At 42.5% G+C, this 27185-nt stretch overlaps 1 protein-coding gene across 2 annotated transcripts in view; it reads right to left on the bottom strand.

Moving 5' to 3' along the window:
- Positions 1 to 24377, bottom strand: part of MTMR7 (myotubularin related protein 7) — a 98855-nt gene extending 74478 nt beyond the window's left edge. For both annotated transcript variants that reach the window (XM_065901554.1, XM_065901555.1), the window contains exon 1: positions 24286 to 24377. In XM_065901554.1, coding sequence (XP_065757626.1) covers positions 24286 to 24309 — 24 coding nt within the window. In that variant the 5' untranslated portion in view covers positions 24310 to 24377. The remainder of the gene's footprint in view (positions 1 to 24285) is intronic.
- Between the last annotated feature and the right edge of the window lie 2808 nt (positions 24378 to 27185).

Here is a 27185-nt window from a genome sequence, read left to right as displayed (position 1 = left end):
ATAATCTTATTTTCAGGCTGTCTGAAAAATTAAGTCTCTTAAAAATGTCTCCTGCTATGAAGCCAAGTTATTTGCTAAAACATCAATACAGTCAAGATAAAATACAAAGTAAGGCCTTTGTTAAAAATCCATGAAACGGGCTGCCACCCATCAGTTGAAGCCCTGTTAATTTCATTAATTTATTAATTCATGTTATTAATTTGTTGAGTATCTAGTCTGTGCCAGGGACCCAGACCAATGAGTTATCCAGAGGCTCTTAATTAGCAACACTGCCCACAGATTATCTGATTCCACCTCTGTCTGCCAGGACTTTCTATAGAGCAAGAGACAGAAATCTCAACTTCATATGGCTTCAGCCAAAAGGGATTTTTACGGAAGCATTGATCCATACCCATCAGGCTGGCCAGGGCTGCAGAGCCCCCAGCACCCCCCACCCCACATCTCTCAGCAGGGCCCCCTCCCTCTCTGCTGGCTCTGGGCTCAGAAGCCCAAGCTCACTGCACGCTTCCCCCGCAGCCCAAGTCTCCAGGCTTCTCCTTAAGCCAGTCAGAGTGGTCACCAGAATGACAGGTGAGTGGCTGGACTTGAGTCACAAAACACAGGGACGGTCCGCAGAGCTGGCCGGGCCCTCGGTGAGCCTGGGAGAATGCATGGGGAACAGCCAGAGACCGGAGCGCGGCTGCCGCACGCTATCTCCCAGCCTGTCATCTTTCTCACGCCTCTGCGCATCACTCCCTATTTAAAGCTTCCCCAGTTCCCAGTGTGACAAATTAGGGCCTTCCACAGACTGGCCCCAGCTTATCTTTTCAGCAGGCTCCTTTTTTAATGCCCCAAGCCACCTCCAGTATCATATAACAGGTGCCACTGACTCTTCTCCAAAGAGATCCTGAGCTACCAGAATCCGCACTTGGGAACAAAATCCCCATGCTTCTACCTCCGTCAGCATCTCCTAGACTGTGGAGCCCGCCTCTTCAATCTTACCTCCTCAAGCACCAACGTCTCCCTGGACAGAGTCAGTTTCAGGCAGGTTACTGAAGCAGAAGGGTTCAGATTCGGAAAGACTAAAACCCAATTTCAAACAGACTCAAAATCCAAGGCCTTTAGACAGGCCCACGGGTAGATATGGGTAGTGAAGTTCATCCCAGTAATCTTGATCTCATTTTCAAAAGTAAGAGTGAAAAGAATGAATGGGTTTATCCAGAATATTCTGTTATGCTAGCTGCACAGAAGGACACTGAATATAAAGATGCCGAATCATATGCATGTTAGAAGGATGTTTAATGTGTCAACTTTCAAAATGAAGAATCTACAGATTTCCTCAATTTGCTGGAAAAATGTAAGACCTTTATTCACACAAGAAATAGGGTACTTGACACACATGCAGATTTTTTAAGCCACCTACAAATCATCAAATAATTCCAATAAATAAGGCTATATTTTGAAAAGACGTAAGTTGTGCAAAATTTGCTATTAAAAGAAGAAAAAAAGTCAGTCTATTTCCTATATAGAAAAGGATGTTTTGGGAACTCCTCTGGTGGTCTAGGGGTTAGGATGCAGTGGTTTCACTACCATGGCCTGGATTCAATCCCTAGTCAGGGGACTAAGATCCTGCAAGCCATGGGGGCACAGCCTAAAATTTTTTTTTAATTTTTAAAATTTTAATTAAAAAAAGAAAAGTATGTTTTCATCCAGCTTAGGTCAAGGTGAAGGAAATATCTTGGCAATTTCGGATAGCCCTGAATGCCTATAAATGGGCAGGATGTTGGGTTCCATCTACCTATACGATTGTTACAACAGTTGATTTGATGGACATGCAACTAAATTTTAAAAATTCCCTGAGGGGAGATAATAAAACTAAAATAGTTAGTGACACAGACCCATAGCTACTTAAGAAATGAGACTGCTAGCAATTCTTGGAAAAGACAGAGAAAAGAAAAGTGAGCCCATTTTTTGCTCAAGAGAAACTATAAATGCTATGCCAGCAGCCAAACTCATAAATAAAGCCAGGCACTTGAGAGATCTGCACAGAGCCCATATAATTTATTTTGGTAGGATGACCCTGGATGTGTAGGCTTAAAAGAACATGCACTGTTGAACAAGAGGATGGACTCGGGATTTATTTCAACACCACCTTAAAATAACCTCAACCAAAAATACCATTTTCAACAAGCCTAAATAAGAAATAAAAAAAAGAAAAGAAAAAAAGAGGAAGAAAGAAGAGTTAAGAGGAAAATAAATGAAGAACAGATGCTGGGCCCTCTGTGACTCAAAGAATAAGCTTATGGAGTAACCTATTGAAGATAGTTGGCCTTAACACATTAGTGATTTTGAAAACTAAGATAGTACTTGGGAGAATAAGACCTAGTCAGGAAGCAATAGAAAGCAAAGGCTTCTTTTCATGATTTTTCTCTAAAAAAGATTTCCAAAATGCTTCTGAAGTTGATGTGTTTTTGACAAAGGCAGCGCTAGCAAAGGTCTAAGCCGTCTACTTACATAGTTCTTTGGGAACTATGGGAAAACATTTTTCCAAGGGCAACTTGGGCCAAATGGAACTTACTCCTGGTCCAAAGAGCGGAGAGACAGCCGGGCAGAGAGAACCAAGTCGTATACACCCCGGCCCCTCCCGCCATCTCCTGGCAAGATTCGGCGCCAGAGGACCAAGGCAGAGAGCCCTTGGTCGGCCGGGCAAGGCCAGGTTCCAGCTCATTTACACATTCCCATGCCTCACCCCTGGGCTGCAACCCCCAGGGACAGACTCCATAATCGGCACCATATTTTCCCCCTTCTCGTCTTACGGGTCAGCCCTTGGGAGCCCCTCATTCGCATTCTGGGAAATGAGCATACAGCAGGATGTTGTGCAGACACAAAGATGCGAAGACCTCTTCTAAGGCTACATGACTTCCCCGTGACAGGGAGCTCTGAGGTCTCCAAGAGCTTGAGGACACCACGCACCCAGCACGGTCTGTCCCCTCCAGCCTGCTACCCGTGCCCCGCCTCCTGAATCCTGCCTCTCCTTGGCCATTCCAGACCACAGAGATCACCCACTTTCCTCCAAACTGCTGTGACACCACTGGTCTTTACTATTAAATATTTATTTCCCATTTATTCTACACTGCCTTATTACATGCTATTATCACTGACCAACTCTGTTTCTGAGAACGTGTGTTCTCAAGGAGGTTCTTTTATTTCTAACCTTCCCTGCAACACCATGAACCATGCAGACCCACACTCGCACTAGAAATGTGGAAAGGATAAAGATACAGTCCCTGGCTTCCTGAAACAATGCACATCTCGGTGATATCAGAGCAACACAGCAGCCTTCAGCATGAGGTTCCTTAAGGACGGGTAGTATTTTTTTTTTTCATCTTTGTACCCTAATGCTTAGCACACACGTGTGCTAAAATATGTCTAGTGACTAAAAAATAACAGCACCATGGTAAAGACAAAGTATGTGAGGGATAGAATCAGATATGATCAACCAAGAATGCTCTATTACTGAATTCGAATTTTCAGTCAAGAAGGCAAGGAATTCTCAATGTTGGAAGATGTTGCAAGTACAAGAAATGAGGAATAAGGACAAATGAAAAAAAAAACAAAGAAAGAGCTCTCCCTGCAAAAGTGAAGACTAAAATGAAACTCCATGGAACTAAGACTTTTGACTGTCTTCCCCATAGCTGGGGTATAGGATGCAGCTATGGTTGAAACAAGCAGTTTTTAAAAGCTGCTGTGAACACAAGTCAGCAGGTAAAAATAAAAGCTGCACTCTACAACTTGATTAGAGGTTTTCTTTTTTAAATCCAACAGTCTTCACACTGAAAAGACGTTACCCAGGTGGTATAGAATCTGACAGGTTTCAAGAAACTTTAGGTCACTTTGCTTTAGGTCATAAGCTCTTTATGCAACTGCTATATGTAGTTACAGGCTTCTCAGGTGGCTCAGTGGTAAAGACTCAGCCTGCAATGCAGAAGACACAGGTTCAATCCCTGGGTCAGGAAGATCTGCTGGAGTGGAAACTAGCAACTCACTTGTATTCTCACAGGTATTCTTGCTGGAAAATTCCATGAACAGATGGCAGGTTATCTATGGGGTCGCAAACTGATAGACATGAGTGAGCACAAGCACACATGTAATTACATAGCTCTTCATGAAATTCTTTATTTGAAAAGTTGAGACTATTCAACACACCATGTCCTGCCAGTTTCTGGCAGACCAGTTTTCATGCAGTCATTTGCAGTGTTTTGTGAAAATCCCTGGGATTAAAGTTTTGGTTACAACGTTGCTTCACTTTTTAAAGCCTGATTTTCCTTGCAAAACTAAAATCTGTGAACTTGGTATTAAGCCCAGGTATAATATTTTTATTGGAAGCCATATTTCTATTTTCTTGCGAAATACTTTTAATAAAATACTGGCATAAATATGAGAGCACTGAACCCTAACCACTAGGCAACCAGGGAGCACTAGCTCATGTTAAAAAATAAGACAGATGTTAGCTAGACTTAGTGTAATGAATTTACAATGAACACAAATACCCAATCATCTGTCGGGTGTTCCAGGAGGATCCTAGGACATTGGTTTGCATGCTGAGGAGGGTGAGAAGGAACTGTTAAGGTTTACAAGAGAACGGCAACAGGATTTGGCAAATAAATCTAAAAGTGGAAGATTTTCCAAGGTCTTGGCTTACAGTGATTTTATATATATATTGCAATTTTTTTTTGTTTGCCTAAGTCTTTCCTACAGTGTAAGTACCATAGAACTAGGGAGCTTGTCTTATTCACCACCAGATGGATCCCCAAGGCCTAAAACAGCAGCTCACCTACAGAGAGCACTCAACGAATAGCTGTTGAAGGTCCAAGTGAAGAATAAAGACATGAATAGTGTCCTTGGACTGACTCGCTCAGCTCAAGAAGGTAGAATCCCTTTGATAAACCACCACTACTCCCACAGGCTGAACAGCTCACTCCCATGTGGAAGTCAATGATGCCGCAAACGTTCAAAATCATCTGTGCTTTGCTACATGCCCTGAGGAACAAGACTTTCTTTCAGAGCTTGGCAATAAATTTCTATCTCCGGGAATCTGTGATAAGCAGTGCTTTAATACACGAAAAAGAGGAGAAAAGTAAACATACAATTTTTATAAAGTTGTCATAGCCTGCCACAAAACGTTAAGTGGGGGTTATTTTTAACCTATTTTAAATGGCTGTGGGAGGAAGGGTTGGACTTGTGTCCTGGGAAGTAACTTTAACTCCCAAAGGCTTCAACTCGCTGTCCACTAGGGGAAAGGCCACTAGAAAAAAATAGTTTGACTGTTCCTGGCCTAAGAAGTATGGTACAAAATGAGTTTCTTGGCCTCCCTCTGAGTGCAATAGAAGAATATAAAACAGAACCATCACACGGGACAGAGTCACGAAATCCTGGATGTTCAGTCAAGAAGTTTACTTTCATGCATACTTCACAGCGTGTCCCATTCACAATGGAAAAACCAATAAAAATAACCTTTAAATAAGGATGAGAAAATATACATACATGTGTTCTGTGAAAACAAGCACTTCAGACACTGTTTGCCTGTGGAGATGTGACAGAGGTGATAACCAAGGCAAATCAGTCAATACTGTGAGGTCAAGTGACAAATGTTGAAATTCACGAATAAATAAATGAATGTCCAATGGGCAAACGTAGGAAGTTATGTGTTCATGTCTTGATCATTTCTCATAAGCATTCAAATATTTCAAGGTGTATAATGTGTTCATTGTAAGACATTGAGCTTCTGAAAGCTTTAATGCAGGCGTCAATGTAACCATGTTATTTTCACCCACTAAAACAAAGGAAAATCAGTGTATTTCTGTTTCCCCACCACACATCCACTCCAAAGAGAACTCTCTCTCAGAAGTCCTTGATGATGTCATGGACGCTTCTTCTCCAGGGAACAGAAGCCACGACAGGGGCTTCCTGAGCAAAACTCGACACTTTTCCCAAAATCCATGTGTTTGATGAAATCAATGTTTTTATAAAAGAAAAATATGCTCTCCAATATGGGTATGAACTAGAGTTGGGTGATGGGAAGGGACTCTTTGCAGAGTGCCTTCAGAGGAAAAAGTACTCAACCACATCGTACAGTGAGGAAATGAAGTGAATGTGTAAGTCAAATGAAATGTTTGGATTAAGAAAAAAAAATTTTATTCTCAAATTTTGTCAAAGTTCTTCCAGCATACTAACCTGTGACCACCTCCTTTTGCAATGATGATGATAATGAATATAATAAAAATAGCTAGTATTTACTACATGTCATATTAAGTATTTCAATGTATCCTATGTATCCTCTTGTATAGTGTCCTAATGAGTTACAGATGGAGAAATTAAGGCTTTGGGAGACCTCAAGTGACTCATTCAAGATCATATACATTGCTATAGTAATCAAGACTGTGTGGTACTAGTGAAGGATAAAGATCAAAGGAATAGAACCAAGAGTCCAGTAAGAAACCCAAGCATCTGTGGTCTGAGCAACTATAGGGAAACAATTTTTCACAGGTTGTGCAGACAAAGGGAATAAGGAAAGTCAGTAAAGGATGCTGGAACAACTGGAATCCCATGTGCAAAAGAGTGAATGTAGACCTCTATCTCATATCATATACAAAAATTAACTCAAAATGGATCAAGGAACTACACAGTGTAAATCTTTATGACCCTGGAGTAGGCAATGGTTTCTTAGATATGGCATATAACATGAACAACCAAAGAAAAAATAGGTAAATTGGACTTTATCAAAATCAAAAACCTTTGCGCTTCTAAGGACAACAATAAGAAAGTGAAAAAAATGACCCACAAAATGGAAGAAAATATCTGCAAGAATATACAAAGACTTACAACTCAACAATATGAATATAGATGACACAATAAAAAACGAACAACTGGCTAGAATATAACACAGAAGAAAATCTTGATGGTTTGGCAGTGCTTTTTAAACACAACAGCAAAGGCATGATCTACAAAAGAAAGAATTGATAAGCAAGAGCTAATTAAAATTGAAAACTTCTGCTTTGTAAAAGACCCTAAGGGATGGGATGGGGAAGGAGGTGAGAGGGAGGGGTCAGGATGGGGAACACATGTACACCCATGGCTGATTCATGTGGATGTATGGCAAAAACCACCACAATATTGTAAAGCAATTAGCCTCCAATTAAAAATTTTTTAAAAAGAGACATGGCCAAAAAAATTAAAAACCTGAAAAGTCAAGCCATAGATTGGGAGAAAATATTTGCAAAAGGCATTTCTGATTAAAAAATGAGTCAAACACCTTAACAGACATCTCACCAAAAACGTACAGATGGCAAATAAGCATACCTCCTATATCATACATCATTAGGGAAATGCAAATTAAAACAACAATGAGCTACCACTACACACTGATTAGAATACAAACACTGACAACATCAAATGTTGACAAGGATGTGAAGCAACTAGAACTCTCATTCATTCCTGATAGAAATGCAAAATGGTATAGTCACTTTGGAAGAAAGTTTGGTGGTTTATTTATAAAACCAAACATGCTCTTATTAGGTAATCAAGCAATTACCTTCTTTGGGATTTACTCTAAGGAGATGAAAACTTACATTCACACAAAAACCTGTACACAGAAGTCTATAACAGCTTTATTCATAATTGCCAAAACTTGGAAGCCACTAAGATGTTCTTCAGTTAAGTGAGTGAGTAAACTGTGATACATCCACACAATGAAATAGTATTCAGCACTAAAGAGAAGTGAATTATCAAGTCATGAAAAGATATGGAGGAACTTTAGATGCATATTATTAGGTGAAAGAAATCAAACTGAAAAGGCTACCTAATGTATGATTCCAACTGTATGACATTCTGAGAAAGATAAAACTGTGAAGACACACAGATAACAGAGATTGCCAACGGCTGGGACGGGAGGGATGAGTAAGTGGAACACAGGGTTTTCAGGGTAGTGAAGCTACTCTGTATAATACTATAATAATTGATTGTGACTAATGCAGCTATGACTGGAGAAGGAAATGACAACCCACTCCAGTATTCTTGCCTGGAGAATCCCATGGACAGAGGAGCCTGGCGGGCTATAGTCCATGGGGTCGCAAAGAGTTGGACACGACTGAGCGACTTCACTTTCACTTAATACAGCTATGAACATAGGCATACAAGTGTCTATTTGCATTCCTGTTTTTAATTCTTTGGGGAGTATTTGTAGGAACAGAATTGCTGGATCTATGTTTAAGTTTTTGAGGGACCGCCAAACTGTCATCCACAGCAGCTGCTCCATTTTACATTCCCACCAGTCATGCTCAAGAGTTCCAACTTCTTTACATCCTTGCCAAAACTCATTTTTGTTTGTTTGTTATCAGTAACCATCTAATGGGTATGAAGTGGTATTCCACTGTGGTTTTGATCTGCATTTCCCTAACAGTTAGTGATGCTGGACATCTTTTAAGGTGCGCATTGGCCATCTGGATATCTTCTTTGGAGAAATATCTATTCAAGTCTCTGCCAAGTTTTTAATTGGGCTGTTTGGATTTTGTTATTATTGTTGAATTAGAAAGGTACTTGTTTGTTTTTTGAAAACAGATGCAAATACCTGAACCAGAGAAAGCATAGCAGAATCTTTTATATTACAAAGGAATCATGTAGCACACCTTTAAATCTTACACTCCTCTCATGCTGGAAAATGTATCTGTTTACAGTTCATCTTGGTAAATCTTGGTAAATGATAGGTGAAGGTGGGGAAAAACAAAAATTAAGCTATTGGGAATAAGCCTGACAGGCTACAGTACATGGAGTTACAAAAGAGTCAGACATGACTTAGCAACTAAACAACAAAATTACATATATTATTTATGTGCAAGACACATAATTCAATATTCAACTGAAAATAATTTGATGTTATTAATTAGTCCTTAGACGCAATGAAATCTATAGGGAACTCTGACCTAACATACAAGCATATATGGTTTATGAGAAAGTTTTCCAGAATTTGTATTTAATGACTGACTTTATTTACATCAGACTACTTTCTAAAGGATTTGAGATCTTTATAAAGTGATAAAGAAGAAATAGCCCTATTTCTTTAAAAAAAAAAAAAAAGTATGCCACTCTCATATTGTCCTGCAGTTCCTCAAGGGGATGCCTCCATCCTACTAAGGAAATCACCTGTGTGCCTAATAGGCATCTCAAATTCAGCGTGTCCAAAACTGAGCCCCAGGCTCCCTCTCCCCTCACTTCTGATCTCCTCCTGTGGCTCCTCCCATCTCAACAACGCCCCCTTCCAGGCTGGGGCAAATAACCTAGGTGCTCTCCTTGACTCCTCTTTTTGTCTCCTCTCTTATCTACTCTATCGGTAAATCCTTACCACTCTACTTTTAAATATATTTGGTTTACATATGTATTTCCCTTCTCCAGTGGATCTTTCTGACCCAGGAGATACACACACACACACACACACACACACACACACACACACACACACACACACACACACACACACACACACACACACACACACACACACACACACACACACACACACACACACACACACACACACACACACACACACACACACACCATGTATTTCCATCCCCACTGCTACTCTCCTCCCTTTTTTCTATCTTTGCCTACCCTCCCACCTGCATCCAGTTTATTTTTGCCCAAGATCCTGTAAAAGGTAAGCCAGAGCTCGAATCCCTTCTGTGCATCTCCCCACAGGCAGAGTGAGAGTCCCTGCCCCGCCTTAAAGCTTGCTCCCCATCCCTGCCCCTCACCCACCGGGCTTCCTGCTTGAAGACTCCAAGCGCGCGCCCACTTGCAGACCCTCTGCTGTCCTCAGGTGAGTGGGTGAGTGGCTCCCTCACTTGCAGGCCTCTGCTCAAATGTCATTTTATCAGGAAGGCTGTATTATCAGCCTATATCAAACAGACCCATCCTAACTCACTCGCACCGACATCCCTCTCCTCCTTATATTGTGTTATTTCTCGTCACAGAATTTTCACCATCACACACACATACAGTGTACATCCCCCTAATTAGAAAGGGCTTCTCTGATAGCTCAGTTGGTAAAGAGTCTGCCTGCATTCTGCTGGAGAAGGGATCGGCTACCCACTCCAGTATTCTTGGGATTCCCTTGTGGCTCAGCTGGTAAAGAATCCCCCTGCAATGCGGGAGACCTGGGTTTGATCCCTGGGTTGGGAAGATCCCCTGGAGAAGAGAAAGGCTACCCACGTCAGTATTTTGGCCTGAGAATTCCATGGACTGTATAGTCTATGGGGTCACAAAAAGTCAGACACAACTGAGCGACTTTAACTTTCACCTGCTTTCTTACACAGTATAATATGAATAGGGATTCTTATGGTCTATGACACATTATGTGTTCTGTACCCACACCCAGACAACCCAGACTTCAGCTACACTTTTGCTAAACCTACTAGAAGTGAGGATTTCAACACAGGTAGGTGGTATCAAGGAATGCTTGACCACAACTCCCACTGAGCCACAACTCAGAAAACTAAAGAAAATGTAACTGCTACAGCTATACTTTTTTTTTCCTATTTTTTTGAATTTTTTACAATGTTCTGTTGGTTTCTGCCATACAACAATACAAATAAGTCATAACCATACACACATCCCTTAAGTGGTGTGTTTCACTGTAACAAACTTATCAGCCTTGTTTCTGAAGTGAGATCATGTACTTGATTACACAGGCTACCTCCTCAATATTGTCAAATATTGGACAATGGAACAGCCCTTAACAATTGGGCAATAATCTGTCTTCGTTGTTCAGTCACTAAGTCCTATCTGACTCTTTGCAACCCCATAAACTGCAGCACGCCAGACCTCCCCGTCCTTCATTATCTCCCAGAGTTTGCTCAAACTTACGTCCATTGAGTCAATGATGCCATCCAAACATCTCATCCTCTGTCACCTTCTTCTCCTCCTGCCCTCAATCTATCCCAGCTTCAGGGTCTTTTTCAATGAGTCGGCTCTTCACATCAGGTGGCCAAAGTATTGGAGCTTCAGCATCACTCCTTCCAGTGAATACTGATGGTTGATTTTATTTAGGATTGACAGTCTTTACACAGATTCAAATCAAAACAAAAGGCTGACCTTGGTTCTTTTGACAAAACCAAATAGCAATAATAAGAAAAAAGGAGAGGAATGTCTGATACCTTCCCTCAGGGCAAGAATGTGAGGAGGGCTGGGAGTGTGAAGCACTGGGAACCCAGACCACCTTCTCTCCTGCTCTCAACATCTAAATGCAAGACAGCGGAGTTGTTGAGAATGCAATCGTAGATATACTGTCTGCTTCTGAATCCTCACTCTGCTCCTTGCAGCTAACTTATTTCACCTCAGTTTCCTCATCTGTGAAATGGGGATAATAATAATACTTACCTAACAGTTATTTTAAGGACTAATGAATCAAGTGCCTAGCACACAGACAGTACTACTGAAGGATTTTCTTTCACCAGTACTGTTACTATATTGCTACTGTTACAGCCAGCCACCAAAAGTATATTCAATCTCACCGATAAGCAAAGCTATATAAGTTAATGAGAAACCACACTTGCTGAAGCTCCAATACTTTGGCCACCTGATGTGAAGAGCTGACTCCTTGGAAAAGACCCTGATGCTGGGAAAGATTGAAGGCAGGAGGAGAAGGGGGTCACAGAGGATGAGATGGTTGGATGGCATCATTGACTCAAGGGACACAAGTTTGGAGATGGTGAAGGACAGGGAAGTCTGGCATGCCGCAGTCCACGGGGTCGCAAAGAGCCGGACACGACTCAGCGACTGAACAACACCACTTCATTTATCATTCTCATAAGAAGGAAGAAAAAAAGTCCCTCTGCTTACAGTGGTAAAGCAGACACAACTCCAACGGCAGATGTAGCAGATAACGCAAAAAAATCTTTACGATATATATAAAAACAGAACCCGCAAACACACTTCAGAAGTTTAAGCTGAGGTGACAGAGAGATCTGCCCAACAATTTAAATTCACTGATGCTTATCACAGTTATTTGTTCTAGTGACAAAACAGAAGCAAATAAATATCAGATATTAAGGAATAAACTTAGTTAAAAGCTGTAAAATGTCTGAAATGTTAATCTGCTTGCAACCTCGAAAATTAGTGTCATCCGTGGTATCAAGGATGCTGACAGAAGACACAAGACTCCGGGGTCAGGAACGTGGCCTCCGTGACTCTGCAACCCAGGACGCGGGGCCCCAGGCCTGCGCCAAGCACCTACCCCCTCCCCCGCCTCCTCCCCAGTCTACGGGAACAGAGTGCCCAGCGCAGGCCCTGCACACAGCGGCTCCCGGATGAGGAACTCGGAGCCCAGAGCAGTCCACACACCAACCTTGTGAGAGGGCTGCTAACAAGCCTGAGCAACCTCTGTCCCGAGGGAAATATCGTCTTTCTTATCCCGGATAGCAAACGAATCTGCCCTTTGCCCAGGGGAGGAACGGTGTCTTTCTTCCAAGGCAGTTCACTACAAAATCACCCTTGATAAAGATAACCTCAGAGCAAAAATGCAGAAATGTTTAAGACCCATGGAGAAGTGGTTGCCTTCCAACCCTAAACAACTTATAACGCCTCCACACAATGTGAGACTGTGTACTGACGACAGATCAGTTTTCAGAAGAAAGTTTAATAAAGTAAGAAATATATTTATGGTATACTATTAGATACAAAACACAGGTTCTCACTTTCCAAAATTACACACACACACAGAAATAAAAGAGACCTAATTTTGTTTTATGTTGTTTTCCTATTTTTATACAAAGAAAAGTTACATATATATATATATATAAAGTTAATATAAAGATAAGTCGTTCAGTCATGTCCAACTCTTCGCAAACCCCATGGACTACACAGTCCATGGAATTCTCTAGGCCAGAACACTGGAGTGGGTAGTCTTTCCCTTCTCCAGGGGATCTTCCCAACCCAGGGATCAAACCCAGGTCTCCCACTTTGCAGGCAGATTCTTTACCAGCTGAGCTGCAAGGGAATCCCAAGAATACTGGAGTGGGTAGCCTTCTCCAGGGGATATTCCTGACCCAGGAATTGAATCAGGGTCTCCTGCATTGCAGGAGGGTTTTTTTTTTTTTTTTTTTTTTTACCAACTGAGCTATCAGAGAAAAGGGCTTACAATAGATACAAAGTTAACAGCGGTTCTTGGGTGTTGAGATGATGCCCGGCTTTCATTTTCTTTAGGTTTTTTTGAACTAAATTTTCTGTATTACGTTTTTAATCAGAAAAAAAGGGGAGCTTTTAAAAAAACACCCATGGATATGACACCAAAAGCACAAGTGACAAAAGAAAAACTGGGTAAGGTTGACTTCATCAAAATTCAAAACTTTTGCATTAAAAAAAAGTGTGTAAGTCACTCAGTCTTGTCCGACTCTTTGTGACCGCATGGACTGCAGCCCATCAGGCCCCTCTGCCCATGGAATTCTTCAGGAAAGAATACTGCAGTGGGTAGCCATTCCCTTCTCTAGGGGATCTCCCTGACCCAGGGATTGAACCTGGGTCTCCTGCATTAGCAGGCAGATTCTTTACCATCTGAACCACCAGGAAAGCCCTTGTGTTCAAAGGACATCATCAAGACAATGAAAAAAAAACCGATAGACTGGGAAAAGACACATGCAAGTCATACCTCTTACGGACTTATATCGGATTACTTATTATATGGATTACGGATTTATATCCATAATGTATAAAGAACTTTTGCAACTCAATAATTAAAAAGACAAATAACCCAATTAAGAATGAACAAAGGATTTGAATAGACAGCTCTTCAAAGATACACAAATGGTCATTAAACACATGAAAAGATGCTCAACATAATTAGTCATTAGGGAAATCAAACCAAAGCCATGATGAATACCACTTCACATCCCCTGGGATGAATAAAAGAGACTGACAATAACAAGTGCTGGCAGAGATGTGAAAAAATGGGAATCTTCACACATCGTTGCTGGGATCTTAAAATGGTGCAGTCACTTCCAGAAAACAGTTTGGCAGTTCCTCAAGACGTTAAACAAAGGATTGCCATATGAGAGTAATTTCACTCAAAGGAGTGAAATTCCACCTAAAAGAAATAAAAACATATGCCCACACAAAAATTTCCACATAGGAGTTCATAGCAGCATTACTTGTAATAGCAAAAAACTGGAACAGCATAAATGTCTAACACCTGAAAAATAAAACGTGATATAGCCACAGAATGGAGAAAAAGAAATGAAGTACCAGTTCATGCTACAAACTTGAATAAACCTTAACACATTATGCTAAGTAAAAACAGCAAGCCACAAAGGACCACATATTGCATGATTCAATTTACATGAAATGTTCAGAAAAGCGAAATACATACAGACAGAAAGTACATTAATGATTGCCGGGGATAGCAGGGCCAAGAGAGAAATGCAGAGTGACTCCAGTGTAAGAAGTTTCCTCTTAGAGTGATGACGTGCTGTGGAATTAGACAACTGTAATGGTTATATAACTGTGAATACAAACAAAAAGGCACAGAACTGCATACTTCAAAAGAGTAAATTTCATAGTATGTAAATTCCATCTCGGTAAAGCTATTTTTAAATAAATATAAACATTATACACACAGACTATACATACACACAAAAACAAGAATTATTGAAATGGTAGAAGATACAAATAGACAATTCAGAAAAGTAACAAAATGGTCAATAAACTTAATTTGGAAAAATATTTCAATCTCACTAGAAATTAAAAAAAAACTACATACAATGAATTAATGAAGCACTATCCCCCTTTAACAAATGTTTTTTTAAATAATAAAGCAATGGTACAGTGAGAAAGACATTATACTCCATTTCTGAAACTTAATATAATGTTTTTGGAAAATCATTAGGCAACACATATCAGCCATAAAATTGTTCATCTTCTGAGACACAGTAATTTCATCTAGGGCTCTATCCTGAGGGAGTAATCACATATGCAAATAATAAACAAGATATTCATCATTATATTATTGGAACAGCCTTATGGGGAAATGCTTAATGTGATAATGACATAACCATAGGATAAAAAAAAAAAAAATCACATAGTCTTCTAAAAGCATGTTTTCAAAGACCACAATAGGGTAAATGAAAACAGGCATAGTACGAAATGGAATTGAAAGTGAAAGTGCAGTCGCTCAGTCGTGTCTGACTCTTTGTGACCCCGTGGACTGTAGCCTACCAGGCTCCTCCGTCCATGGGATTCTCCAGGCAAGGATCGATCCTTAATTTCCAAACAAGCAAAGAAAAAGTTTGAACATTCATGCAAAGAAAAAAAGTCAGAAGGAAATAAATATTAACAGTGGCTAACTTCTATATTTTTCCTATTATGGAATCAAAAGGCAATACACTATTATCACTGAAAATGTTTTTTTTTTTTTAATAAAGATGAAAGAAGATATAACACTTAGTGCTGACAGTATGATGATAGTGACTGACACAAAGCCAGGCTTCTCATGATTCTATGAATCTCTATGACAGATCTCGCAAATGAGGTCACTATTTTCAAATGGGGGTGTGGAATTTTGAATTATAAGCCAGTGGGTCTGACATTCATTCCAGGCAAGATTCTAAAATTGAATTTTGTATGAACTTAGAAAAGGAAATCATCAGTCAGCACGAGGATTCACTCAATCACTCACAGACTACTTCATTTTTGTCTTTGATGAGCTAGCTGGAGAGATGACAGAGGGCAAGTTTATCAAATGGTAGCTGGCACCAAGCTGAGGGACCTAGTATATCTGTTATCAGGATGGAAAGCTTGTGAGATGAAGGCAAAGTGACTTAAGCTATGAAGAAGTCAAATCTGCCTAATTCAGTTTCTTTCTTGGATGAGATCACGGATGAGGTAATAGCAGAAGGCAAGGCTGTGGATGGTACCTGGCTGAGAGGAACAGCAGACGTGCATCAGAACCCCAAAGAACAGAGCTAGGGATTAAGCAAGAAGCTAAATCCACTAAGGGGTGGGTGAGTGTGTGTAAGAAGTTAAATTCGGGGGGAGGCGGGGCAGTGGGCAAGAAGCTAAAACCACGGACTGTAGCCAGCCAGGCTCCTCTGTCCATAGGATTCTCCAGGCAAGAAAATTAGAATGGGTTGCCATGCTTTTCTCCAAGGGATCTTCCTGACCCAGGGAACCCGCATCTCTTGAATCTCCTACATTGGCAGGCAGATTCTTCACCACTGAGCCACGTCAGTTCAGTCACTCAGTCACGTCTGACTCTCTGCGACCCCATGAATCGCAGCACACCAGGCCTCCCTGTCCATCACCAACTCCCGAAGTTTACTCAAACTCATGTCCATTGAGTCGATGATGCCATCCAGCCATCTCATCCTCTGTCGTCCCCTTCTCCTCCTGCCCCCAATCCCTCCCAGCATCAGGGTCTCTGGGAAGCCCTAAATCCAATGAGATAAGACTTAACAAAGCAAAGTGTACGATACTATCAGTCAAGGAAAAGGCGGGGGAGACCTGACTTTGCAGCTCAATGTGTGGAAACAACCTCAGGGTTCCCTTCCACAGTCAGCTCACCAGAAGGCCACTGAGCTGTGGCTGGATGATATTTAAATTTTAAAAACAGTTAGCAAACTTTACTCCCCTTGAGTTCAACAAAACCTAGAGTAATCACATGTTTGTTAGTTTGTTTTAACTCATTGAGAAAAGTAACCAGGATATAAAAGAACTTAAGACCAAGCAAGCCACTGATTGGCTGCCAGAACAGGCAGTGATAAGCCAAACACTTAGGTGGCAGGAAGAGGTTACAGAGGCGGCCGAAGGGCCGTTTTCTGGAAGGAGGGTTGATGCAGTGGAGAACATCCCACAGGACAGAGCTAGATGCAATTTCTAGAAACTACAGTGAGCCAGATTTTGACTAAATATAAAGCAAACTTCCTAATGTCTAGAGCTGTCCATGGTCATCGTGGATTGCCAAGGGACACAGTGAGCTCTCAGCATCAGAAGCAGGAAGCTTGGGGTAGCTGGGTATCGGGCTCAGAAGAAATCCAAGCACGATTCTAGTCTATTCTCCCCTCAGATGCCTGAAACACCTTCACGTCTCCACTGACAAGCATCACCCTGACTCTGCATAAAACACCTGTCATCCACTGATTTCTGTAACAGGGATGTGTGTGCCCTAAGTCACTTCAGTCGTGTCCGATTCTTTGCAGCCCCATGGACTGTAGCCCGCCAGGCTCCTCCGTCCATGGGACTCTCCAGGCAAGAATACTGGAGTGGGTGGCCATGCCCTCCTCCAGCGGATCTTCCCGACCCAGGGATCGAACCCGCATCTCTTATGTCTCCTGCATTGGCAGGCGGGTTTTTCACCACTGGCGCCATCCGGGAAGCCCCACAACAGGGATAATGGTGGGAAAGAACTTCTCTACATGGAGCCAAGATCTTCTTCTCTGCAGTCCCTCCATTGCTGCTCTCTGGGACTATAAAGAAGTTCTCTAAACCCTGGGCCATATGAGAAGCCCTCCAATACTGAAAGATACCACATCATTAGAATCCTTAGGAAGACTGTTCCTACCCTCCCCATTCCACTCTGGGCAAATAACACACTGAGAAACCCATACCAGGGAATTTCCTAGGGACACAAAACCCAAATCCCTGTGAGTGGATAGAGTTCCAGCAAACCACACTCAAATGAATACTACACAGTTATTAAAACAATACGTAGGCAGATGACATTCAAATATAAAATAGGCATATACAAAATAATGGTGGGTACAAAGGTCATTAAGAGAAAAAGCATACTACCTATGATTATAAAAAGGCATATTATCACAAATTAGAAGTGAATTTTGGAATGACATAACTTCATCTCATTATGTTGTTTCTCTAAGAAACTGTTTAAATGTGTAACAATAAAAATCAATAATAGTAAAAACAATAAAAAGTTATGTTCTCCCAGAGTGTTCACAGCAGTGCTATTCATAATAATAAAAAACGTAGAAACAACCTAAATAACCTTCCACTGATGAAAGCATAAGCAGTGTGGTAAGTCCACAGAATGGAATATTATTCTGTAATAAAAAGGAATGAAGCACCAGTATCTGCTATGAGTTGGATGGACCTAGACAGTGTTGGTCACTCAGTCATGTCTGACTCTTTGCCATCCCATGAACTTTAAAAGCCCGCCAATCTTCTCTGTCCACGGAATTCTTCAGGCAAGCATGCTGGAGTGGGTTGCCATTTCCTTCTCCAGGGGATCTTACTGACCCAAGGATTGAACCCAGTCCCCGGCATGGCAGGCAGATTCTTTATCGTTCCAGCTGCAGGGAATGAGGACTGACTACTAATAGGTAATGGGTTTCTTTAGGGGCTGATGAAAATGTTCCCTATTAGATAGTGGTGAGAGAAGCTCAACAATGGAAATACACTAAAAACACTGAAATTTACACTTTAAAAAGACTGAATGGGGAATCTTACGTTATTTTAATTCTGTCTCATTAAAACTGTATTTAATGACAAAATACATATCGTTATATATATGCTATCAATTTTATAAACTATATTGACATCCACAGGTACTTTATACTATTAGAAGACTGACGATATTGTACCTAGTCATGGGTACAATGTACAAGAGGCCTGAATTACTAAAGAAAAAACTAAAAACAAAAGTGCTGAAATTAAGAATTACTCATTCCTGTGCTTAGAGCCACTAAAACGTACAGTTAAATATGGTTAAAATAATATGTTTTACATTATGTGACTTTTAACACAATAGAAAACATCTTTAAAAAAGGAATTACTCATTCTTTCTATTATCCAATTACTAATTTATTTACTGTGTACTTGCTTGGTCCCAGAAACTATATTCGGTGCTGTGGATACAGGGGTGAATGAGATGTGATCCTCGCCTCCACAGGGCTCCTGGTCTAACAGAAGAGCTTGAGATGAGACAAATAATCACTTGCATAAATATAAAACTTGCATGTAACTTGGGGCATAAGGTGGAAAACTGGGTTCCATGATAGAACATAACAGGCAGCCCTGATTTAGATGAAGAATGGGGTAACAACCTCCTTGAGGAAATTACACTGAATCTGAAAGTAGGAAGATTGGAGACTTAGGCAGGTGAACAGCGGGGATAAGATCCCCCGGGAGGAACAGCAGTGCGAAAGTCCTCAGGCAGAAAAGCCCTGTCACAGGCGAGGAGGAACCCACGAAGGCTGGCTGGAATCAGAGGGAGGTGAGCAAGAGGACGACTGTCACAGGACCAGGATGGGAAGCAAGCAGCAGTCTGTCCAGGCAGGCCTTTCCAGGGATTCTCCCTCCCTATCCTGGGTACAAAGCGAAGCCATCTGAGAATTCCAGCAGGGAAGTAACATAACCAATTTGTGTCATAAAAGCATCACCCAACTCCCTCCATGGAGGTGGGACTGGAGAAGAGCAAAGAGGAACTTGGGAGGCCAGCTAGGAGGCTGTGAGGGTAACAGCTCAGAACAGGGGGGTGGGGGTGGAAAGGAAGAGAAGGCATTTTCAAGGTCAATTTGGAGCTTTGAAGGTCATCGCGTATTCTATTTCACAACTCAAATGTACACATGTGGGGGAAAAATGTCTTCTGGAAAGGCCAAAGCACAAAAAGTAGAGACTGCTTTGCCAGAATCCCAGCTAGACTCATTAGCACCTATCCAATACAAACCCACACCCTACAAAACACTTCAAGCTGCTTCTGAAAGCCCTGAAGGTTTTCTGTAGGACTAACACTTGAACCCAAATTATCCCTAAGCTTCTTGCAAGGTTTTTTTTTCTTACCAGCAAGTTTTCAGAGTGTCAAAGAAAGCCTGACAGTGAAGTAGAAACAAAAAGTTCACTGTGATGAATACAGGTAATCCTTGATGTCCTCACTTCAACCCAACTGCAAACTAGCTCAATCTTGGAACATTTTTTCTTTCTGATACAGGAACCATTCTGGGAGAAGAACACCCTGTTTAGCATATGCTCTATTAAAGGCTTCAGTTAAACACACACACATCAAGAGAGAAAAATGCGCAAAGCATTCCAGATTATTCATGGGCATCTGTCTCTTTACACTGCACTCCAGAGACTAAAGTGGAACACACAGTGTGATGGATATCATGCAGTTTACAGAGTAAATGAATGACTTTCATTATAATAGGAAAACAACTGCACATTATACACGCATTTCCTCTCCTCTTAAAATAAGTCCCTGCTACCCACATGGTAAACCCACGTCAAACCTACAGATAAACTTCGTGTATACGCCTCACTGTTCATCTAACACATGAAATCATACAATATAAGGCAAGACACCTATTCAACACCCCCAGCATATAATGGAAGCCAAAACCAAAGATGAATATGACCATCAGTAATTATGCATTCTACAACACAAGCTCTTCAGTAGTATTCTCCCCTTTTTCATTTATACTGTGAAAACCAGTTTTGTACCTAAAAATGGGAAATCGGGGCTTTCCTGATGGCTCAGTGGTGAAGAGTGTGCCTGCCAATGCAGGAGTCATGGGTTCGATCCCTGGTCCTGGGAGAACCCACATGCCACGGAGTAACTAAGCCCATGCCCCATAACTATTGAGCCTGTGCTATAGAGTCTGGGAGTTGTAACTACTCATGCCCGTGTGCCCTAGAGCCCGTGCTTTGCAACAAGTCACCGCAATGAGAAGCCCACACACTGCAACCAGAGAGTAGTTCCTGCTCACTGCAACTGGAGAAAAGCCCATGCAGCACTGAAGACCCAGCACAGCCAAAATAAATAAATATTTTTTAAATGTAAAATGAAATTTTCAAAAATATGCAATCACTATGTTGTGTAACAGGAACTAACACAGTGATGTTGTTACCTGCACCTCAAAACAAACAATCTCATAGAAAAAGAGATCCAATCTGTGGCTATGGGAACGGGGGTGGCTGGGGGAAGATGGTCAAAAAGTACAAACTTCCAGTTATAAGATAAGTAACTACTAGGGATGGAAAGTATCACATGATAAATATAATTTATACTGCTATATGTTATACATGAAAGTTGAGATGATAAATTCTAAGAGTTCTTATCACAAGAAAAAGTTTTTTTCTATTTCTTTAATGTTCTATAAGATGATGGGTGGTCATTAACTTATTGTGGTAATCATTTTATGATGTATGCAAGTCGAATCATTACACCATACACCTTATACAACACCATGTGTACATTCTATCTCAATAAAACTAGAAGAAAAAAAACTAAAGACAAAAATTTTTAAGTGTTTTTAAAATATAAAGTAAAATGATATTGTTTAACCTCAAGGAATGGTGTCATCATTTCTATCTTTATCGCTGTTAAGACCTTTGGCATCTTTGAAGTTGTAATGGCGTGTTACAACACATCACACATACACAACTGCCTGCCAGCATCTCCAATGCTCCTGATCTTCTTTGGCATCTTGCGTGATAAGACTCAGCTCTTTGAAGAAGCCTTCCCTGACCCTTCATGGTAGAGTGGACCCTCTATCCACTGACCTCTCTGCCCACTGTCCTGTGTACACATTCCTCTCTAGATTTACAGGTGCCTCAACAGACTTTCAGAGAAGGCAATGGCACCGCACTCCAGTACTCTTGCCTGGAAAATCCCATGGACGGAGGAGCCTGGTAGGCTGCAGTCCATGGGGTCACTAAGAGTCGGACATGACTGAGTGTCTTCACTTTCACTTTTCACTTTCATGCATTGGAGAAGGAAATGGCAACCCACTCCAGTGTTCTTGCCTGGAGAATCCAAGGGACCGGGGAGCCTGGTGGGCTGCCGTCTATGGGGTCGCACAGAGTCAGACACGACTGAAGCGACTCAGCAGCAGCAGTAGCAACAGACTTTATTTTCTTGGGCTCCAAAATCACTGCAGATGGTGACTGCAGCCATGAAATTAAAAGACGCTTGCTCCTTGGAAGAAGAGCTATGATCAACCTAGACAGCATATTAAAAAGTAGAGACATTACTTTGCCAACAAAGGTCCATCTAATCAAGGCTATGATTTTTCCAGAGAGTTGGACCATAAAGAAAGCTGAGCACCGAAGAATTGAAGCTTTCAAACTGTGGCATTAGAGAAGACTCTTGAGAGTCCCTTGGACGGCAAGGAGATCAAACCAGTCAATCCTAAAGGAAATTAGCCCTGAATATTCATTGGAAGGACTGATCCTGAAGCTGAAACTCCAATACTTTGGCCACCTGATGTGCCAGTTCATTAGAAATGACCCTGATGCTAGGAACAATTGAAGGCAGGAGGAAAAGGGGACGACAGAGGACAAGATGGTTGAATGGCATCACCAACTCAATGGACATGAGTTTGAGCAATCTCCGGGAGATGGTGAAGGACAGGGGAGCCTGGCGTCCTAGAGTCCATGGGGTCGCCAAGAGTAGGATACGACTGAGTGAATGAACAGCAACTCTTCAGACCAGGGCCTCCCAGGACATAACACAGAACCTTTCACAGGAAAGGTTGTCAAATACTTGTGGAATGACTTGAATGAATAAACAGACTGGATCCACCCAACCTCTGTAACTTTTAATTTTTTCCACCTGCACTCTCCTAAATGTTAATAACTCTCAACTCAATGACATTTCAGACAACTTCCCATTCCAACCACCCCCTCCCCAACCGCTATTTCTTTCTGTTTCCTGACAGGTGATTTCTGGTTTGAAGTACTACACTGCTTACGGCGTGTTTATGAAAACTAGTTTGAGAAACAAGTGACAATATCGCTTGCTGTTCAGGTTTGCACACATGGTTTTATAAACAACGGGTTTGAATAGATTAGAAAAGGCCTTGACTCCCAAAATTCACATTTCATAGGAAAAAAAAAAAAGCGCCTGATATCATTTCACCCTATTACTATTGACATTCACATCAGACATTTTTATCAAGAGCTCCCTTCATCAGGAAAAAACAACAACAAAAAAAGGATGCCCTTGGAAAGGGCAGAGAGTGCATGAGCTAAATTCCTCACTCCAGGATAAATTATTTAGCACCACTTAAACCCTGAAAGCTTTGAGCCATCTATTTTGTGGTTTATGGCACTCTCCTTTAAGTTTACAATTTCCTGACTGTGATGCAACAATTTAATTGCACAGTGCAAAATCAATACAATTGAATTTTACTGTTGGAACTGACATTACGTAGTGAACTAAAAGATTTTATTCTTCCACTGATATGAGACAATTGTAAAAATTGCTTTTACAAAGAGGCACTTAGGAACCACTCCAGAATTTACGAATAAATTTTTCCTCCTGGACTTACTGCAAAGCAATGGCCCCGTGTCATCAATAGGAGCCCTGGGGCCTCTTACGTCCCGCCCACTCAGCTTTGACTTCGCGGTCAAGGGCCTAGGTTTGGAAAAGATCAACCAGCCAAGGCAAGGTGCTGTAGAGGCAGTAACAGGAGACAGGTAGGCAGTTGGCTGCTGAAACAGGTTTTGTCACTAGTTTAGGGTTTTTATCGGGAACGTCGATCACCTTTTCCGCTCTAAATTGTATCACTAGTACAACTATGGGTAGGAAGGTTTGGTGCAGGAGTCAGTGTTGCCAGTGTTATTTAACTGGAATGACCTGGAACCAGTCGCTTTTGTTGAGTTGGTAAGAGCTGCTGTTGTTCAAAACACACCAGCAGACGATCTGTAAGTTGCAACCCACTGGAAAACGCAAGAAGGCGGAAGGACAGATAATACATTTAGACTAGAGCGAACACGGATCATCTACTCGGCCCAAGGTCCACTGCAGTTGATAGATAGCCTGAAGACGCAGAAGCAGAAGGGCGGGTCTCAAGCCTTAGATTCAACAAGCTTCCCGAGTGCCTTCAACGCACCTGCACCTAACTCGCTTCCCTGCACCTGTCATTAGGAAGGCTTGTTTCTCTTTCCACTGCTCAGAGCAACCAACAGGGGGGGGAAAAAATAAAAGGTTTTTTTTTAAAGCAGCAACCTAGTGCTAGACCAGAAGGGAGCGCAGCCCCATTACTCAACAGACAACTAGGGTTCCCTCCATCCAGCCCTCAGTCCACCGCGCACCCCCCAAGGACAAGAGGTTAGATCCAGCAGCAGCCAGGGCCTGGCCTGGGCGGCAGCTCCAGGAAGCCCAGCCTCCCGGCGAAGCGGGAGATGCTCGGGCGCTGCCTCCTGCCTCGCTCGCTCGCTCGCGGTGCGGGTTCGGCCTGCGCCGGGGCGGGGAAGCCGGGCCTCCCGCCCGCTCAGCATCCCTAGTCCGCCCGCACCCGTGGCACCCACCTTGGGCGTGCGGATGTGCTCCATGGCAGGCCCGAGTCCGCAGGTCCCGGGCTGGCGCGGCCTCCGGCACCTGCGCGCGTCCACAGCGCGGCGGGAGGGGCGCGGGGAGGGGGCTTCGCGCCCGGGAGGGGGCGGGCCGCGGGCCTGGCTCCGCCCCCAGGTGCGGCGGCGCCCGCGCGAGGCCGGCGTGCGGGGCCCCGGGCGCCCGCGCGGCCCTAGAGCGCGCGGCTCTGCGCTTCGGCCACCTGCGCCCCCAGCCGCCGCCGCGCCCCTGGCCGGGCTGGGGTAGCGGGAGCCAGCGCCGCTGGCTTCCCCTGAAGAAGGCCAGCCGGCGCAGGACTGTGGGGGTCACTGTTCCCCGAGACACAATGGGGGCCTTGTGTCGGGTGTGGCCTCTTGGAGGACAGAAGGGGCCAGGCGCTGCTCCACACCGCCCATCGGCTTCCTTCCAGAGCGTCCCGGCATAGGTGGGACTTCAGGGTGGGCCTGGAAAAAAGGCTGCCACGAGCACGCCAGATGCAGTGTGGCCTGGTGGGCTCTGACTGTTTCAGCACAGCCGGCAAGGCGCTAGGGACGAGGCTGGAAATGTAGCAACAGTGTTTGCGCCCTAGAACGCACTGTTAAGTCAGGCATCTCACATCAACCTGTGACTTCACTGTTGGAAGTGACGCTCTCCCCTGGCACTGAACTGGGTTCTCATTTGGCATCCTCACTTAGCTCTAAAGGACCAGAAAGACACAAAGCTTCCATTATATAAGGGCTTCCCAGGTGGCTCAGTGGTGAAGAATCCCGCTGCCGATGCAGGAGACACGGGCTGGATCACTGCATCAGGAAGATCCCCTGGAGAAGGAAATGGCAACCTACTTTAGTATTCTTGCCTGGAAAATGCCATGGACACGGGCGCCAGGCAGGTTATATATAGTCCCCTAGGGTCTCAAAGAATCTGACAGGCCTGAGCACATGCACGCACACACACACACACCACATCCATTACAAGGTATTAGTTTTTTCCATTTATGAATTTGGAAAAGACAAAGAGAAGAAATGTGCCCCACTCCCGCCTTTATTTTCTTGCAAACTTGTGTGTTAAGTTTCACCATAACTAATATTTCACAAAACTGTCCATAGTTCTTAGAATAATATCTATCCAATTTTTTTTCTAGCTCATACTCATCTCCCTTTCTATCTGGCTTGTAAATTCTTTAGCTAGAGACATTGATTGTTTATCTCTTTTTGTCCAGTACATGCTAGGCACATTGCATTGCAACCTTCCAAATAAATGTTTACTTAATCAGTACAGTGTTGCACCTGTTTTTAAACTTCCAGGTCCCCTTCACATACCTTTTATCATTTCATCCTCCTCCCACTCTGGGAAACAATTAGAACAAGTTCAGTAAACTGATGTTTGCATATGACCCAGGGTATAATTTCTTCCTTATTACAAAAACAACAAGATTAGTGTCAGGAGCTCTCTGGTTTCCATTCAGCCTCTGACTTTGGGCTCCTCATTTATGAAATGAGAAAGTCACCAGCCTACATAATCTCAAAGGTAGCTTCCATCTCAGAATTCCATTAGTGCTAGGAATTCTATATCCATTCTGAGGGGATACACTCTGAAAGAGATAATAATCTTGGAATTATGTGATTTCAGGGTTTTTCTGTGTCTTATAGTGACAAATTTTTGCATATAAGTCTTTTGGACCTTACATATTAGCATAGTTGTTTTAAAGCACCCAAAACACAAATTGGTGAGTAAAAAGATATAAATCTGAACACTATAAATAGCCTCAAGCTAAGAGAAATTTCCAGGTTGGCTCACAAAAACAGCTTCCATTCATCATCGCTATAAAATCAGCATTAGGTGAAAAATGAGTCAAAAATTCCATTCCATTTATAAGGATAAGTTAGCATAGAATAGGCTAGAAATAAAAATAGGGAAAGAAATCTCAATAAATAAGTAAACATTTGGGTTTGATCTAATAGTTCCCTGAGGAATCCGTTTGATTTGTCCCCCAGCCCCAGTCGCTATCCGGCTTATTGGATCACAAGCTGTGTTGACACCAGTCAGCCACACTGCACTTTCTGATGCTTAAACTGCCTCCTACCCCCATGTTTCACTGATTCTCTGAACCACCAGCCGGTGGGGCAGAAGAAATTGAACAAAGTAGCAAGAGTTGGAGGGCAGTGGGGAGTGAGAGAAGAGACGACATCATTGAAAGAGCTGACTATGTTGATCTGAGCTAGGGCAGAAAGTGAAACCAGCTATTCTTTTAGTTAAAAACACTGATATGAACCACTGATGGTCATGCACAAGGTACCATGTCAGAGGCTGGGAAATTCAAGGGAGACCCAGAGGAGGAAAATATGAAGTTCCACAGCAGTGACATGGATAACACCAAGGAGCTGAAAAGTAGACCGATAAGATGGCAACAGAGCGTGTGGAAATGTCAAAAGTAGCCTCAGGGGAGATTGATCCACTTCCTACATTTGTCATATTAATTATACGGAAAATAATAAGTGAACTCAGGATCATATACTTAATTCCTCAAGTATGATACTGGTGTGTTTGTGGTGAACCACAGGCCGTTTGGATAAACGTTGCCCCTCTGTGTCTTCACAGAATAGAATCTCTCCAAGACCTCAACTGTATTGTGTGCTACCAAACTTCTCCTGGAGAACCTCTTCTTAAGAAGTTTTTATCACACAGATATTCTAGTTGCAGATAATACTACTATTGGAATTTTTAAATCCAAACTTGATATTCACTGGGAACTTTCCGAAAATGCTGTGATCTTCAGCGACCCGAGGAGATTTGGAGACATATCAAACACTTGAAAGACGTTTTCCGGAATTCTTATATTTCTCCTGAGGCAGCTGAAACTTCTGATTTGGAGTGAAGC

This window comes from Muntiacus reevesi, chromosome 10 (genome assembly GCF_963930625.1).
Source record: "Muntiacus reevesi chromosome 10, mMunRee1.1, whole genome shotgun sequence".
NCBI lineage: Eukaryota > Metazoa > Chordata > Mammalia > Artiodactyla > Cervidae > Muntiacus > Muntiacus reevesi.
Note: the sequence above shows the minus strand (reverse complement) of the source record. Positions and strands in the feature narration are given on the sequence as shown.